The following is a 19,369-nucleotide window of genomic DNA, read 5'->3' as shown; positions in this document are numbered from 1 at the left end:
GTATGGGTATTTAAGAGCCATTGTCTAGAGCTGGAAAAAAAAAATCAACAATTAGCATTATCTGTCTATCCATCTCTGATAAGATAAAAGCTCTGAAGAATTATAAAGAGATCAAGTATTAGGACCACAGGAAAGGGCTGAGAAGAGGAAGTTTTATTATAAGCCCAATTTTACTCTATGATTTTAAAGAATATCTGCACAAATTAATTTGATTTTTTTATATTAGAGAAGAAAAAGCCAATATACACACATATATATCACAACATGTCTTGTCTTTAAAATTGGTTTTTGAAAATTATTAGATGATTTACAAACACGAATTTAGACTCTCAAAATGTAATTACTTATATTTAACACATTCTATAAATCTTTAGTCACAACCTCACACCAGAATGAGAGCACAAAGTATCTTCTTGTAGAATAAATGGCTCACATTTCCCCAAGGGAACACATCCTTTTGAGAATAAATCACATTCACAATGTTGCATTATTACATTTATTTTAGGACTACAGGCTAAATCCATTACACTTGTAATGATGTTGTTTACCCTCCCAGGCTTATGGGAAAAGACTTATTTTCACAACCACTCTAAGTCATTAGAAGTATTGTTAATTTACTACTATCTCAAGTCTCTTCATCTCTAATCTACATTGATTTTCTGTCCTGAACATGGAAAGTGTGCATTTTTAATGCCTTAGCTGCAATGTTTTCTTTTGAATATATTTTTTTTGCATAGAACAAAAGTGAATAAAGTGGTAAAACATAGATTAATGACTCCCTAGGAATGGCTGCAGGGAGTGAAAAAATTCTTAAGGCAGTCATTACCAGAGTTAGAAAAGCCTATGACCTGGAAGACGGGCATAGGATGTACTTTGCATTTATTGCTGTTAGTTATATTCTCTGTGTGCACCTGAGTTCCACCAATAATTAAACCCAAGTATGGCTGATTATCAGCAAATAGTAAATCTCAGAAGTTAGAGAGACTCCCCACCCCCAAAAAACTGAATATGTGAATTCTGACCTATACTCTGCCTCTTTGTAAATTTCCAAAATTATCATATCAGAATGTTTTTATAAAATGGACTGTTGTAAGCTTTTGTTGTTTAGTGCCTTGGTCACTCTGTGGTCCCAAGCCTCATGAGGGATATCACTGGCTCCTTTTCTTTAGCATTTTGGCTCAAGAAAAAGCAGAGTTAAGGAAAACAAGGAAGGTGAAACTGTCCTGGCCTCACCGTCAACTGTCTATGCTATGCCCTTCCTTGATGAGGAAAAGGAGGGGCATGTCAATTTATAAATTACCACACTAACACTGGCACAGGGCTTCAGTAATCTCTTGATATCACTGACAAGCACATGTATCACATTCACAAAAAAAGAGTAGTCAAAAAACAGAAAAGTTGAGAAAAAGAAGTTAGGTGCTCAGCAATAACAGAAATTACTTCACTACATGGACTGAAAGAAGTATTCAATTATTTTCTTTATTATTTTGGAAGGATGTGTGGTGATCTTATGACATAGTTTTATAGTTTATTAATCTTAGAATACAGGAATAAAGATGCAAGAGTACTGGTTTTGCTTTCTGATCAGCACAGCTGCACTTTATCAAATCAGATTCAACCCATAATTTTTAAGTAACAAAATATGAAACCATTCCCAATCTTTCCCATTCATTTGATTTTAGGATTAGTTATTCTAGTCTAAACTGATGTCTTAGAAAGACATTGTATAAGATACAATAAATCATATATGCACTATATGTACATATATGAATTATATGCATATGTTTATATGATACATATGTATATATATTTTGGTACTCCTATTTATTTGTGTTTTTTCCAATTAAATAGAAATGATAACCCCATCAATTACTTGCAAACCTTTATGAGTAATGTAGAAAGTGACAATAGTTTGTTCTCAATATATAAATTATATTGAATATGAATATGTATATATATAAATCATCATAATCTAAATACTGAATTTATGTTAGAAAAGAAAAAAATACTATTCTAATTCAGTATTTCTGGAGAGAAAGGATACACTGTGATATTGGTCTCCTGCACAAAGAAAATACTCATCCCTAAGGGTTTTCTGTTCTTAACCTTTAAAACATAAGATCTTTTCTTCATGAAATAGTGATCTAAAACAGTAAGTCTTGATATAGGAAAGCCAGACCACAACTGAAAATCTAAATGTATTCCAAACTGCAAGTTGAATGATGGTTTTTAAATATGGGACAAAAGCAACTCCCCACCCTTTTTTTCAATTGGGAGAAAAATGTGGTTCTATGATCTGTGCTCCCAAGGAGTTAAGTACTATGGTCTGAGAATGTGTTTAGAAGTCAAGCAGTAAAGCAAGCTCCAAATCCTAACTCAATTAATTCCTACTCATAAAGGTTTGGACAAAAGTTTCTTGAGGCTAAAGTTTACAGAATTTGTAGAGAAAGGTATCCAAGAGCACCTGTGGAGGGTAATAGACATGGTACAAAAAAGTAATATGATTCTTATAAATGTTACTGTGGGTTTAGTATTACAGTCTTCTCCATCTTTATAAAATTTGAGTAAAGGACTTTTTATCTGCTTTGGATATATTTCTGATTTGGGGCTGGGTTTCTTTCCCTGCAAGCCTGTGGATTCAGGCTTTACACCTTTATGAGGTATTTTTTTCCCTGTTCAAAATAACTGAATAACTTGATTAAATAAAAAGAGAAACATAGAGGCAGGGAGGGTGTGATGGTTGAGGAAGGAAGAGAGGAAAGGAGTCTTGTTCAGGGTTACGACAACATTCCCCTTGGCAATATTACCAAGAAAGTTGTGTGCCTTTAACACAAAGGAGGCTGCACACTACTCAGATGATCTTAGACACCTCACTAACACTTTTTGCCATTTACTATAAACACGATATCCCATAACGTATTCTGCTTGTCAGTGTCTTTTGCTCAAATGGAGATGCATTGGACAGATCCATTTATGACATAAGGTAATGCTTTATTGGGAGCCATTTGTACGGATTTATTATGGAATTATTCCACCTGAGTTTATCTAGCTTTTTCTTTGGGACTTAATATCTTGACAAGTAATATACGATACTATATTCTTTCTTTGGGCACTGGTTTTAGATTTTCTTTGCTGGGAATTGAAATTATCTATTTCTTTTTCCCTCAATAATTATATTATTTGAAGTGCCAGAGGCCATCAAGGGTACTAATGAGTTCTTGTTCCAATTAACAGTTTTTAATTTTAAAAATTTTCTTTTCCTTTGCTCCTATGAAAGGGAAGATTAGTGAAGGAAATAAAACTCATTACCGAGTCTCTCTAAATTATTGTATGTGTTGCTACTGTGCTCAGTGTTTCAGAGGGTGTCCACATTATTATTTTTCTTTGGGACTTTTTTCCATTAAATTGAATAAATGCCTTATAAATAATTTGAAACACTTAACAAATAAAAAATTTGTAAATAAACAGATATTTTGAACTTAGACTCCACATCAGGGCATCTGCCTTTTTGTTTCAGTATAATTAGGCCTAAGAGAATTGACTTTAATAAGATACAAATAATAAATGTCCAAATTAAAATTTACTCTATGATATCTATCTATCTATCATTATGAGAAACACTAAAATTCCAGGAAAACAAAAATAAGCAAAGGATGCCAAAAGAAAATCCCCCAAACAGGAAATAAAAATAGTTAATGATCATATTAAAATGTCCAAATTAACTAAAGAAATACAATTCAAAACAAAAACAACATTTTTTTCTCCTATCAAAAGATGAGAAACAGATTATACTCAGGGATAGCAAAAGGGATGCGAAATAGATTTGTACATAGATGGGAGGATACTTCAGTACAATTAATTTTGGGTAGGTAGGTATTAAGAGCCTTAAAATTCTCCAGGTAATTTGACTATACCTAGGAATTTCTCCTTAGGAATGACAAAATGATGAGGACATTTTTTACCAAGATGATTATAAGGAGTTATTTAGAAAAGAAAAACATGGTTATTCCCCAGAAAAGAAAAAGATATATTTCCCAGATATTTCATTGGCCAGACATTCTGTCATCAATGATTCTGTCCAATTCTCTCTAAATTGTAATTCCTTTTGTCATCTATATACAAACTGAAAAATCTTAACTCCAATTTTATGAATTCCCTCTTCTCCTTAATCCCTTTTTGGCTCCCAACACAGCGTCACAACCGTGGAATCATTAGGCTCCATGATTATAATAGAAACTTCATCATGGTTCCTCATGTTTACATAACAAAGTTACATCCATTTCTACTGAGACCCAAGCATTATGAATTTATCTCTGGTGTGGCAGTCAGTTACCTTGGGGCATTCACACCCTTGCATAGGCCCTTCCACACTTCTTCTGGGCTTAGCCATGTGACTTGTGTTGTCTAATGGTATATAGAGAAGTATGAGGCAACCAGGGCCTGGATGAGTAGTGCTATTTTCTTGGAATTCTCCCACTTCGAACCCACTGGCCATGTAAAGAAATCGGACCACAATGCTGAAGGCAGAAAGACCCTATAGAAAGAATCCCTGAAGGATGGGAGGCCATTTTAATATTAAGTCCAGCTGAGTTCCCAGAGGAATGAAGCCACTTAAATGACTTCTGTCTACACCAGAAGTGACAGTATGAAGCTTTCTGTGGATCCCAGAAAAGATTATGTTCCTGAAGCTAATCCATTCCTGTGGGCAGGGGTCCCTTTGATTGTACTGAATACTGGTGGGGTCCTTTGATTGGAGAACTTCAGTGAGTCATGACCCAGGGGGTCTTGGTCCTAATGCTGGAGTCCTTTATAAATGGAGGACTAAAAGCAACAAACACATGGAGAAAAAAGCCTCAGAGATGGAGAAAAGGAGCCCAGGATTTCTGAGAGGAAGCCGGGAGTAAGGAAGCCATAGACAGGGCACCCAGAAGCTAAAGCAAAGAGACCTGGAAGAGGAGCAGAGCCTCCATGTGCCTTGCCATCTGAGAGAGAATTCCAGGATTTCAAGCAGTTGACCTCTGGTGAGAGAGCATTTCTGAACTGTAAACTTTGAAGTTAATAAATTCCAAAAGCCAATACATTTCGGGTACATTGCTCTCTGCAGCCTTTAGCAAACTAAAACTCTAGAGGTCAAAAAATTGTAACCTATATATATGTTTTACAATTTTTTGACCGCTAGAGTTTTGTACAGCCTGTGAACTAAGAGTGAATTTAGCATTTGTAAATATTGTAAAATACATTAAGATGAATCTGCTCCAGAGTCTGGATATGGCCTGCAAACCCTAAAATATAAACTATCCTATCTTGGTTGTCTTCTATACTACAGGTAATAGAAGAACCACCAAGAAAAACCTGCTGAACTAACAGAATTGTGAGAAAGAGTAAGTTATTTTTGTTTAAAACCCCTACCTTCTGAGGCAGTTTTTAACACAGAAATAGATAACTGGAACTGAAATTGGTACCAGAAGTTGATACCATAACACAAATGGTTTTGAGACAGAGCGGCAGGGGGAAGCCAGAAAGACAGTGAAGAGACTGTTAATGGAGACTGGAAAAGCAGTAAGAAAATTGTTTTTGAGAACTGGAGAAAGGACAGCTCAGGATAATGACTGTCAGAATAGCTAGCTTGACTATTGCCTGCAATAACTTGGAGAAACATACCTATGACCTTGTGGATATGGCCAAGGGCTTTTCTAAGCAAATAGCTGACTGTGTGATTTGTCCTCTTTTAGTCATATACAGATTGATATTGAAATAGAGAAATAAGCTAAAGAAAGAACTAGTCTATTTTCAAGCAGAATTCAGTGAGAATATTTACAACCAGGACTTGGAGAATTGAAAAATAAAACTGTTTCTCATTTATGGCATCACCCACTGACCAAAGGGTCTAAAAATATGCTATTCTGTCAAGGAAAAGATCAAATTCAGGGTGCTGTCTCCAAGTCAAGACCCAGTGAAGGGTGGAGCACTAAGACGGGTTGTTAAGACCTGAGAAAGATTTCATATGTGGCCAATGGACCCTCTCAGGTGGACAAAAGTTCTAACAGTCTTAACGGCATCATCGCATGGCATCTTAACACTGCATGTCAGAGAGAGTGACCTACCTCAGAAACATTTGTGGAAATTCACTTTATCTGAAGAAATGTAATTATGTTTGATACATAGAAATCTCGCAAGTTGTTTATGAGTTGTAGCAGTTTGTAATGAAAGAGACTGCTATTAGTCAGCCAAAGGGGTGCTGATTCAAAATACCAGAAATCTGTTGACATTTATGGAGTATTTATTTGGGGTAGAAGCTTACAGTCACCAGGACATAAAGCATAAGTTACTTTCCTCACCAAAGTCTGTTGCTACGTGTTAGAACAAGATGGCTGCCAACGTCTGCAAGGGTTCAGGCTTCCTGGGTTCCTCTCTTCCTGTGGCTCCCACTCTTTTCTCTGCCCTGTGGTTTTCTCTGTGAGTCCCCACCCACCAATGGGGCAGGGACTCAAGGTCCTACTGGCATGGCCCAATCAAAGCCTTAGTCATTATTTAATCAAGTAAAAGTGAAACTTCTGAATCCAATATAATCTAATATGCCCAGTGGGGCAGACCAGATACAAACATAATCCAATATCTATTTTTGAATTCATAAACAATATCAAACTACCACCGAGACTAAGATAGTTCAATAGGTTGCTGGAATACCTTGCTTTTTAAATTGCCTTTCAGCCTATTGTTAGACACTATAGTTTAGTATTATTTTCAAATAACAATGATAGCAAGAAGAAGAACACAATAGCTTACATTTTTTGGTCACTTATTAAGTAGCATGTATTGTACTAAAGATATTTTATGGAATCCTCATTTACTCCTCAAAACAAACCTCTGAGCTTTTAAACTGTCCAAACATTTTGATCCACACCTAGAAAAGTAACCCAAGCATTAATCAGAAATAAAAGATGAGACATTTATATGATGATATTTAGAGCAGTATTATTTATAAGAACAAAATCAAAAAAGAGCCACAAAGTCTAATGATAGAGGCTCTTCAGTATCTTAAGAATCTAATTTAAGAATCTGTCATATACTGGGATATAATGTATCCATTAACAAAAGCATTTTGAGTTAGTATAATTATTACTTTCATTTTAAAGATAAGAAATCTGAGGATTGGCAATTTAAATTATCCAAAGTCACACAGAATTTGGCAGGGCCAAGATTTCAATCCTGATATTATGACTTGAGAAAACTTCTAACCATTGTACTACCCCTCTCTGGAATCAAAACAATGAATATAAAAAATCAGCACTATTATCATGTCCTCTCCTCACAGCTGAATATGTCCTATCTTTACAAGACGTGCTAGCCACCTGTGCTCAGTGGTAGCATGTACTCATCTCTGGGCATGCTCCTAGAGGAGAAAAGTCACGGGGTCCTCTGTCACCCTTAGCCAGACAGCAGTTGTCTTGGTTCCAGCTGCCATCTCGTTGCCTGTCAAGTCCCAGTGAGCTTTATCTGGGTTCCAGATGACAGGGAGAATGGGTTACAGAAGGTCACTAGAAGAAGAGCATCAAGGAACCTGAAAAGGCCTCCTTGTATGGTTGAATAAGACTGAGCTCCAACTCTACTACCCTATATACTATTTTACCATGAATGCACCTATAACTTCTAATAAATGCCTTCAGCCTTTTCCTTTGTCAAAAATAGAAGAAATGGAAAAAATGATGAAACTAAAAAAAAACAACCTACATTAATGAAGAGCTATAGCTGAGATCTGAGGCACATACAAAAGTAAAAAATTCTAAGTTATGGTTCCCATAGCAACTGCAACACAGTTGGATTTCACTTTTATGCTAAGTAAGTTTAATGAGAGTGGAAATGCAAAATACTTCCTCCGAGCCAAAAAAGAGAATTATGGAGAACACAGAGACAATGGCTCAGAATATTCTGACTTTCAAGCATGTCAAATGTTAACCATAACATGGTATTAATATTTTCACATCAATATTATACATTTATATGCAACAATTTTTAACTAATCTTTATCCAATTTATAAAATATAGTAATTATTTTTAAAATGGGAAAAGTCCCATTAAAATCTGTTAAGCCAGAGGATCCTAGGCTATAGCTTTATAATTTATAAAAATAGGTGCACAGGTCTACCTGTAATTACAAGAGTGTATTTGTTGAAAGTATAATTTACAGAAATATAATCAGATTACATTCACTGTTAAGTGCGTCAAACTTGACATTTCCCATTATTGTAGATGTAATCTGAAATTATGAAAACAAACACATAGTACTTTAAGTGAAGGTTATACATACAGTTTTTTCAAGATATTTGTAGTTTGCATACCTTTCTCTATTTCAATAAGACCAAAACAAAGATAGGAAGAGTACTTACTCCTGTTACGTAACGAGGTCTATATTGAATTGTTCCAAATAAACCAAGAATGACGATAATAATATGTACAAAATTTGCCAGGATAGGTGCCCACTGATATCCAAGGAAGTCAAATATTTGCCTCTCCAGCACGCAAACCTAGAATGGCAAAACAGGATAGATAGATGAGCATATGCAAGAAATATCACAGCAAGGGCATAGGGAGATCACATTGATGTTTTAATTAACAAATTAAAACTCTGTTGCCATATCTGGTATTTGTCATTAACTAATAGTGACAATGACATTTGCAGGTATATTTCACGTGGATCCAGAGACAGCTCAGATCCTTTCAGGGGTGATTTGGTGGAAGCATCAAGCAGCATTTGGAGGATGCCATGTAAACAGTCACAGGATAAATTATATTGTCATATGCACTGTCAAGCAATAGAAATGAACAGTCAGCAAGTTAGGGAAATTCCCGTGAAGGGTTTGTTGTTAGTTGCTGCTCAGATGTCGTTATATAATTGGGAACAGAACAAAGGGAGTTAAAAGGAAATAGACCTTTAGCAAGTCGAGAGACACAGATTCTGGACAAAGACCTACCACTAAGTGGCAGGGCCTGAGGCAACTCATTTTCCTTCTCTGGGTATATGTTTCTATTTGTAGGATGCAGGAGTTGAACTAGGTGGTCAGAGTCCTTCTAATCCTAATAGTCTAGGATTATAAATCAAACATGACTTTTTGTCATTCCCAGTTACCTAGAGTAACTAGGTAAAAGAAGGGCCCCAATTTAAAATATTGGAAAACAAAAATAAAAATAAAGCATCACCATTTTAAAAGCAAGCCACTTAACTCATTTCAACTGATTTATTTTCCTCTGTGCTCAGAACTTTATAATTAAGACATATGTAAAAGTCTAAGCAGTAAGAGGAAAATACAAAACAAACAAGTCAGCAACTGAGATTGGTCTTGTAAAGTAAAATCTCTATAGCTGGCAAATCTCTCAGCAGAGCAGAGGCCTGGCATGAGTCAAAACCAGTTTTCTTCTGCCTGCCTGCCCTCAGGTGGAATGATAATAAACTGTCTGTTAGAGAAAAACATTGTGAAAACACTTGATGGTCCAAGCAGTGATACCGCATTTTTATCAGCCAGGTTTTAAAGGAAAAATGATGATTTTTCAAGTTCCTAAGTTACCAACATCACTATGCTTTAATGATGTTTCTTGTCAGAAGGACATATACCTTTCAGAACAGGCAGTGTGCTTTTTAAATTAATACCTGTAGCTCAGCTGGAAGACTTATTGAATGATCTTGGTACCCACTGCAGTTCTTCAGATGAGCAGCACATCTTCCCATTAGGCATTGAAAAAGAAAATAAACTCAGAACTGTTTGTGTAACACCTCTTTTTCCTATGGCACATTGGGTACCATGTAACAGCTGCAACTGTTACAGTTCAGACTAGTAAAATCTTAGGTTGTTCACTGAGTCTTGGCAGTGATTAAAAACTAATAATGTAGGTCTGTTTGTCCCTGCATATTTAAAATTCACAATACCCACCAGAGTCTCAACAGTTGCGTGTAATATTCTGAACGGTTAATAAACATATAGTGTCACAGAAACTGTACACAACCCAGTCTCATAAACCTTGAACTGAGTTATAATGAAACATTCTTTCAACTATAATTATGCAGTCAACACTTTGCACAAATGAGATCCATTTGTGATGTTAAGTGATATTACATATGCCTGGTTGGGATCCATCCATGGTACCAAAAAAATAAATGGCTGTTCTGACAGCACCATTGCTAATCATCTATATAAATGCTCACACCAGCATGGAGCTCTCTTATCTTCTGCCTTTGAATAAACAGCAAGTAGAAATGTAAAACAGCATCAAGAAGAGTCTGAACTTTATAAATTTTGAGCATCATGACTATAGGGATACAGCAGAGAAAAAATATAGAGGATGAAACACATCAGTCAAACAGTGGGAAGCCTCTCAATAAATGCACCAATTATAGAAGAAAACAGTAATAGCATCAATAATTATAAAAAATATATAGATGACAATATACTTAGTGAGTTTTCGGTACTAAAATGAAATTATGTAAACATTTATCAGACTTTCTCATGACAGAACTCACAGTTTCATCAAACGTTACTTACAAAGCTATGCTGAATATGTTAATGTATAAATCTTCACTTATAATATTTTTGCTTTTTTCCCTCAGTTTGATTGGCTCTATTAGCCATCAAAAGTGGTTTTATCACTGGTGCTCCAATTTAGAGCTAGGTTAAGGGTGAAATATTTTCTGAAAATTCAGTGACTACAAAGGAAGTTATAATTTATAAGAGTAGTTACAGTTTTTCCAAAGAATTTCTTTCACTAGGAAGAGAGTTAGCCATGAAATTATTGGGTGGGGGAGGGGCAGGATTGTGGAGGAAGAGAAGCGAGTTTCATTTAGAGCACCCACTAGGTGCTGGATGTTCATACTATCCCCTAGTCATGTATTACCTCATTGCTTCTCCACAAAACCAAAAGACATGAATATCTGGTGATTAAGGAATCTAACATGAAGGACAAAGTGATGATCCTGAGGTCACAGAAGCAGTAAGTGTTGGAAGAGGAAAGTAGGTGTCTGTGAATGGTCCCAACGCTGTATCTCTACTGTGAAGGTTCATTCTATGGTCAATTTGGCTAGATGATGTTTTCCAGGTGTTTGGTCAAGCACTGGTCTAGTTTTGCTCTGAAGGTATTTGGGAGATGGAATTAGCATCTGCAATAAATTGAGCTTAATTAGGGAAAGATTGTGGGTGGGTCTCATTCAAACAGTACAGAGAACTAAAGAGTTGAGAATTGAGGGTTCTGGGAATCAGAAAAATTTCTGCCTCAAGAATACACTCTCCACTCCCTCCTGAGCTTCCAGCTTAAGGAATTCAGACATGAGACTTCAACATTACTCTTACTGGAATTATATCCAGCCTCTGGCCTGCCCTAAAGAATTCAAACGCGCCAGGCCTCACAATTGAATGAGCAAACTCCTTATAATAAATATCTTATGTATAGATACCAGTACAAGTATTGGTATTGGTATAGGAATCGGTATAGATACAGGCACAGACACAGGTATAGTATAGGTACAGGTAAAGTATAGTACAAGTATAGATATAGCATAGGTACAGGTACAATACAGTACAGGTATAGGTATAGGTATCCTTTTGGTTCTGTTTCTCTGGAGAACCATAACTGATACATCCACATTGTCCACTTACTCCAAATCTAATCTAAAAACAAAATAAAACTGACACGTTGTACTGTAGGCACTATGCTAGTTACAGGATATATACTAATCTATTCACTCACCCTAACCCTAACCCTTATTTTCAAACCACACAGAGAATCTACATGTTAACACCTGTTGGTTCATGACATTCTCTTGTCAGTGCTCAAGGCAAAGTCCCTTTTTGTTTTGTTTCATTATTTTACTTTCTTATTTGCCTTTTTCAACCTCTGTTTTGAGTATTACTCTCATTTTGCTCTTGGGGACCTGCTCTAATGTACTTTTGTCTTTTCAGTCACCTGACATGCAAATATGCATAATAGCTTTGAAAAACATATACTGTTGTTATTGTTTGTGTACATGTGTTAGTTCATATAAAAGTCTTATGGCATGAATATCTTTCATGCATACTGATTTTGCTATATACAAATTCTGGTTTATTGCTCTTGCCTTCTGCTTAGTAGTTTATTATGGATGTGTAACTCATGCATTTCAATTCTTTGCTACTACAAAGAATTCTGCCACCTTCCATTACTATTTTTCAGGATTTTTAAAAACCTGAATAGGGGTTAATCCTTATCAATTATCATTTATATATTTATTGAGATAATGATTTTTTTCTTTTAGATCACCTAGGTGGTTGATTTTATTGATAGCTGTTGTCATTTTGAGTTATCCTTTTATTCCTGGGAAAATGTCTACTTGAAAATGGTATTTTGAGCACATTTCAGTTTAGGTTCATAAAAATTTCATTTGGGATTTTTGACTTTATAAAGTGACCTTTAATTCAATTTTCTTTTTTTCTTTCTCTGACTTTGTTATAAAGGTAGCACCCATCTAAAAAAACAAATATAAGGCACAAATTTCATTTAAACACTTGAACAAACTTTGAAGAAACCCTCAAGTCCCACTCTCTCATTCCCCAAAAGTTGGGGAACCACCGTTAACTGCACAAATTTTCAGTAAAATATTTTATGCGTATCACCAGCATATAGTCATATATCTATGATATACATGCATATATCTTTCACATTATTTTTGTTTAAGTAAATGGAATTCCAATGAAGATACCTGGCTTTTCTTTCTGTACTTTTCATTTAGTGATGAGTTTTCTGCATTTTTCCACAGTACATTCTGCATTTATAGATCTACATTATTAGATCCTTATTTAAGCAGTTCCATTTTAAGAGATTTAATTTGTTTTCAATTTTTGGTTAAATACACATAAATCATTGGACAGTCTTGTATAGGTGAGTTAATAAATCCATAAGATAAATTCCCTAAAATGGAAACACTCAGTCAAATTCTGGTCACAAAAATCCCAAATATGATAACATGATAGTAATTTTTATATATAATCTATATACAGGTAAAACATGGAAATTATTCTTTTATTTTGCATTATAATATAAGTAAATATTGTAATAGTCATTTTAAATGTATTATAACATAATACATGTATAAGTGTATTATAGCATATATATATGCTTAAGCTGAAAAAGTTTTCAAAACATTTCTGATATACAATCTCACTTTTAATGATAACACAGGTTCAAGAGAAGTGGCATAAACTACATGCTCTGTAGCAGTGCTCCAAAATGTATTCATCAAATGCGATGAATGTAGCACACTAATGAAAGAAGTTGTTGATGTGAGAGGAGTGGGGGTTGTAGGGGTAAGGTATATGGGAACCTCTTATATTTTTTAATGTAACATTGTGTGTGATCTACATATCTTTGGGAAAAAAAGAAAGAATAAAAATTATTTTTAAAAAGAGAATGGCTATGAAATGTCTTTAAAAAATTATTGACTTTTCAAACTGAAGAGTCTACACCACTCAAACATATGTGAGAAAATTGGGCCCAATTAGTTATTAAAAATTTGTTAAACTAAGTTTGCTCCCTTAATAGGAGAATATTCAGTCTAAAACAAGTTTGTTTCAAATGTTTGCAGCATAAATGGGGAACCTTTACATTTGCTAGACATCTATTGCCATTCATCTTTTGTAACCCTTGGTAATATAGGGTTAATAATAATTACATGTTCATGAACACATTTTAAAAAAAGATGATTCGTTTACAGGTAGTTGTTTTCAACAGGTAGGACCTAGAATTGGCTTCTTGGAGACATGACATTTTGATTTTCCTCCCAAATATGAATGAAAATATCTTATAACCTCAAAATTTAACCTGCGAGTGTTACAAGAATATGCCTATAAACTTATACATACATTGCCTTTGTGAGAAAAACAATACGTTTTATTATTCCATCCTGGTAAAACACAGGTTCCCTGATTAAAAACAAATGAGTCAAACGTAAGTTGTGAAAGACTAGGAACAACAAATTCATTTTTTAGTCCTAAATTGTAAATTGGTGTCAGCTTCTCAATGGGCATCCCTGTTCTCTCTGTACCCCACTCCTTTTGATGTCTTTGCTCCCCTCAGTAGTTCTCCTAACTCTCATGTCTCTGAGGAAAAAGAAAATAGACTCAGATTCAGAGATTACGCAAGAAGAGCACTCCTATCCAAAGGCTATTTGCATTGTAAAAGAGAATTTCAGGGATTTCAGGAAGCTCTTCAAAAGGTAATAAAATATAAATTGTGGAATTCCATGAATCAATAAATAAATGATTTATGTATTTGTTGTTTGATGGGGAAGATAACTTTCCTAACAAGTAGAATTAGCCCTGTTTATTATCTAAAAAACAACATATTGGGGAACATCAGGATGAAAATCAAAATGATGGTCCTCTCATGTTCTGTGCATGACATTTTCCAGGTTGGATACAAATTTCTTAAGACTTTAATTCATAGGAACCACAGTTCAGATAAACTTGTAGCTCACCCATAATATGGTCATCCGTGTATAAGAATTTTGTTAACAGAAATTTCTGTTGACTTTATTCCTATACTCTAGTCCAGTTTTGTCACTTTCTGGTTCCAAACTGTATTCACACTTTGTCTTAATTTTCTAGGCAACTTTGACAAATACGGTACAATGGGTTCACCTAAACAATGGGAACTTATTGGCTCACAGTTTTGAGGCTAGTCAAAAATGAAGCATCAGGAAATCAATGCTTTCTCCCAAAGTCTGTAACATTCTGATCCTGGATGCTGGCAATCCTTGGGTTCCTCGGCTCGCGTCCTTACCTCACATCACATGGTGACGTCCTTTCCTTTCTCTTCCCATTTCCGTTGACTTCTAGGTTCTAGTTTCTCCCTGTAGCTTTCTCTAACTATGTCTGGCTTACTTCTGTTTGTAAAAGACTCCAGTAATCCAAATTAAGAGCCAGCCTCATTCAGTGGGGATAAATCCTAACTAAAAATAACATTTTCATGAGATCCTATTTACAATGGCTTTACACCATCAGGAAAGTAGATGAAAATGAAGAACATATCTAAATTGGGGTACACAATAGATTCTACCACAAGGACCTTAAAACAATCCTGAATCAAATATGGAAAAAGTCCTGGCACTGTCTCTTAGATTCATATAGGATTTTTCTCCTCAAGGACTCCCCTGCCCTAAGATCTTGCTTTAGACTTAGGTATGTCCTGTGCCTGTGGAGGATTTTCTATTTCCTTGTTGCCAGTTCTCTTTGATAAAGCTGCTAATTATGCTTGGGCTTTGATGTCTGTGCTTACTCTGCTCCTTCTCTGGATATTGCCCTGCTAGTTCTCATCCTCACTCTATTTAAGCTCCCCTGAATTTCTTCTGTAGTGAATTATATTCTTGAGCACACACTAGACCTATCTTCCCCAGAATCAGAAAGCCTGCACCATGTTGCTTTCTCTTATTTTTATGTCATTTCCCAGGAAAGCTGTAAAGATTTTAGAGGTATTCTGGGGATTTACAATATTGCTGAGATGCTAAGGTCGTTACAATATTTTCTGAAATATCACAGTATCACAAAGAGAAACTCCATATAAATATGATCAATTCACAATTTCTCCTTGATCGTCTGAATTGTTTGGTCAAGATGAGTGAGAATATGTATGTCAACTTGTAAACATTATAAACAGGAGATATAGTAGAGACATATTTCTTTCTTCTCACCAAAAGACCTAAGTCATGTATGAGATGAAGAGAATAAACTTGAAGTAGGATCTGCAAAGGATATATATACAAGATATGAACAAAGCCAAGCAAAGAACTTAGCTGCTATTATCCAATCCTACTTAAACAGCAAATAACAAGTTTTGACACACAGTATTTTAGTAAAAATATCATTTTACATAGAAACTCTTGCTAGACTATTTCGTGTAGAGATAATCAAATGCCTCTTATTCTATTGGTCACAAATTCAAATAATACCATGACAGACCTTCATCAATAACTTCAGTTATTTGGAAGGGTCTTTGATCATTGTTTTCCTAATTCAACACCCGAATATCTAATCTATTGTACTACCACATAAACAAAAAACAGGTGTAAAACATCATTTCTTCTGTGTATCCCTCTTGCCCCCTCTTACAAATGTGATAAAGTTCAACATTCATATTTTCAAACCCTATCTCTATATAGTTCAGAGTAGAGTTTCAGGCAGATACTGTGGAAGATTTGGCATAAGTGAAAAGGAGCCACATAAGAACAAATATTTATGTTTCTTATGGAAGAGCATTCTCTTGTAAGCTCCATTACCAAAACAGATACCCAGTATTCCTTAACAGATTTTATTGACATACTTACTCATGTTTTTCTGAAGTTTCATTAATAGGGTTATTTAAAAGCCCACATGTGAGTCAAATAGTTAATTTAATACTTTTCCCACTATTTTGCATAATAATTTCACTTATATATAATTCTATGTGTTCTATCTATTATTCTATTTGTTGTGGTAACAGAATCATTTATTATTCCTCACAGTCGTTCCTTCTGCCTGGCAATTTAGGACCATTTCATTGTTAGCGCTCATGCTATTAACCGACGACTTGGTGACTAATTTATTATATTACATTTTTTAAAAATAGAAAATGTCTTTTAAAAACATAGCACAATAAATCAACACTAGAGCTTAAGTAAAAATATTGTTTGTGGACTGAAATCCTGGATCATATGATGTCTTCATCTGTGATTTCACATGCCTAATATACATATTACATATACCATTAAGTGTTCTTTGATTTTAACTAATAGGGATTTTGAACATGCTCGTATTTTTATTAATATCTCTTTATATAATACAAATCTTTGTCCTCTGAACTGAATGGACAGTGACCATATTCTGATATAATAATGATTAAAATTTATTGAATATTTATTTTATTGCAGACATTATGATAAGCACTTTATATAACCTACTTCAATTAATGCTTACTTGAACCCTTGGACTTTTTTTCCTTAAATTTTTTATTTTGAAATAATTTCAAACTTACGGGACAGTTGCAAAAATAATACAAAACCCATAGAGAGAACCCCAATATACCCCTCTCCTCTGGGATACTCAGATCCTGCAATTTTCAAGTTTTGTCACAAACACTCCTCTTTTCTTTCTTTTTTTTTCTTTTCTTTCTTCTTTCCTCCCTCCTTCCCTTCCTTCTTCCCTTCTCTCTTTATTCTATTATCTATTAATCCATCATCTCTATCAATTTTCTAAATTTTTGAGAGTAGATTGTTTAAATTATGCTTCTTGAACACTTTATACTTCCATGTACATTCCCTAAGAACAAGGATATTCACTATGTAACCACTATAAGTACATTTATCAAGTTCAAAGACTCTAACTTTGTTATAAAGACTTCAGTCTATATTCCAATTATTTTCATATATCCCAATAAAGTCCTTTTGGGCCTTTTCTCCTCCATGATCCAGTCTAAGATCAAGAATTGCATATAGTTATCACTGTATCTTTATTTCTTTTCTTTTTCTTTCAAATTGTGGATACATATATATAATATAAACTTTCCCATTTCAGCACTCTCAAGCATACTTTCAGTAGGATTAATCACATTCACAATGTTGTGCTTCCCTTATCACCATTGATTACCAGAACTTTCCCATCACCCCAAATCATTCATTATGCATTAACTCCTCACCTTCCACTCCCCGTTCACACCTAGTAATCTGTATTTTACTTTCTCTCCCTATTTATTTGCATATTCTAGCCATTTCATATAAGTGGGACCATTCAATGTCTGTTCCTTTTTGCCTGACTTATTTCACTCAAAATGATGTCTTCAATGTTCATCCAAGTAGTGACATTTATCAGAAGTTCTTTCTTTATAAGGCTAATAGTCTACTGTATGTGTATACTACCTTTCATTTACCCATTTATCTGGTGATGGACATGTGTGTCATTTCCACTTTTTGGCGATTATGAACAACCTTCCTGTGAATATTGTCTGAGTCCCTGCTTTCCATTCTTTGCATTCAATTCTTTGGGATATACACCTCGATGGGGGATTGTCAACTCATATAGGACTTCTATGATTAACTCTTTGAGTAACTGCCAAACTGTGTTCCACAGTGGCTGAACCATTTTTACTTTTCCACCAATAAGGTATTAGGGTTCCTATGTCCTTGCATCCTTGCCAGCACTTATTTTCCTTTTCAAAAATAGTACCCATCCTAGTGCATATGAGATGGTATCTTATCATGGTTTTGATTTACATTTCCCCAATGACTAATGATGTTGAACATCTTTTCACATACTACTTACCATTTGTATAACCCATGGACCTTTAAATCATGCATCTTAAAGCATTATTTATCATAAAGATGAAAAAAATTCATGCTCAGAGAGGCTAAGTCAAAAGTCCAAGATGATATAAGCAGTGACTGCAGAGTTGCAATCAAGTTCCAGTCATTCTAACTTCAAAGTCTGTTTCACCCACATCTACAACTGATGGCATTGCTTTCATAACTCTTACAGACATCAATTGTTCTCTTTTAACCCAATTGTTCCCCAGTTCAATAAACAAGCAATGTAAAAGTTTCTTTGTTCATAGGATAAGGGAAAAAAATGTACAGTAATACTTATTTTATATGTAACTCTGTGGTTTTCAAATCTACATAATCATCCTTATAATCCTGTAAAAAATGTATTACTATTCTCTTTCTACAAATTGTACAATTCACAGTATAGGTAAGTTCCCAGGACAGACACTTTTGAAAATAAAGCAAGCTAAAAGTTTAAACTGTAGATTGCAATTAGTAGAATAATAATCCTTTAAAGTCACCAAAAAAGGGCATTTATATGCAATTGTGCTATGAAGTGGTTATAGCCTAACTTATTAAGTTTAACATCTCTCTATATTTTTACAAAATGAGCTAAAATAATTACAGCCCTAATTTTCTTGGCAGATGGCTCACTATTTTGATTTCTGTACGGAGTCTATAAGTTTACTCAGTGGAAATCTAACTTCCCAGAAAAATGAGAACACATCAAAATGACAGCAGCTCTAGGAAGTTTTCATGGCTCACTCAAACCACATGGCAGGTATAAGTTGGGGAGTTTAATGCATCCATTTAATCTTGGCTTTCTAGTATCTCCATGACAAAGTCTTACCCTAGTCAAGATAAGCTAATAATACATTAATGGGTTAAATATTCAAACATTATCATGGACTTACAGGAAGAAAATGCTTAATATACAGAAGGCACGTGAACTCTTAAATCATACATTCTACAAGCATTAATGGACTATTACAAGTATTGAGCAATGTAAAGCACTCCCTTAGATACCAGTGGGGAATGAGATTGGGAATGGGAAATAAGATG

The 19,369-nt window shown here is 34.7% G+C and overlaps 1 protein-coding gene across 3 annotated transcripts in view; it reads right to left on the bottom strand.

Annotated features, from left to right (window-relative positions):
- NKAIN2 (sodium/potassium transporting ATPase interacting 2) overlaps positions 1-19,369 on the bottom strand; it is a 1,086,452-nt gene that overhangs the window by 543,761 nt on the left and 523,322 nt on the right. For all 3 annotated transcript variants that reach the window (XR_001119140.3, XR_011650129.1, XM_071218647.1), the window contains one exon: positions 8,388-8,525. Coding sequence is in view for 1 of the 3 variants with exons in the window: in XM_071218647.1 (XP_071074748.1) it covers positions 8,388-8,525 (138 nt within the window). In the remaining 2 variants the exon portion in view is untranslated. The remainder of the gene's footprint in view (positions 1-8,387; positions 8,526-19,369) is intronic.

This window comes from Dasypus novemcinctus, chromosome 11 (genome assembly GCF_030445035.2).
Source record: "Dasypus novemcinctus isolate mDasNov1 chromosome 11, mDasNov1.1.hap2, whole genome shotgun sequence".
NCBI classification, from domain to species: Eukaryota; Metazoa; Chordata; class Mammalia; order Cingulata; family Dasypodidae; genus Dasypus; species Dasypus novemcinctus.
The sequence above is the reverse complement of the archived record's forward strand: the minus strand, read 5'-3'. Positions and strand labels throughout refer to the sequence as shown.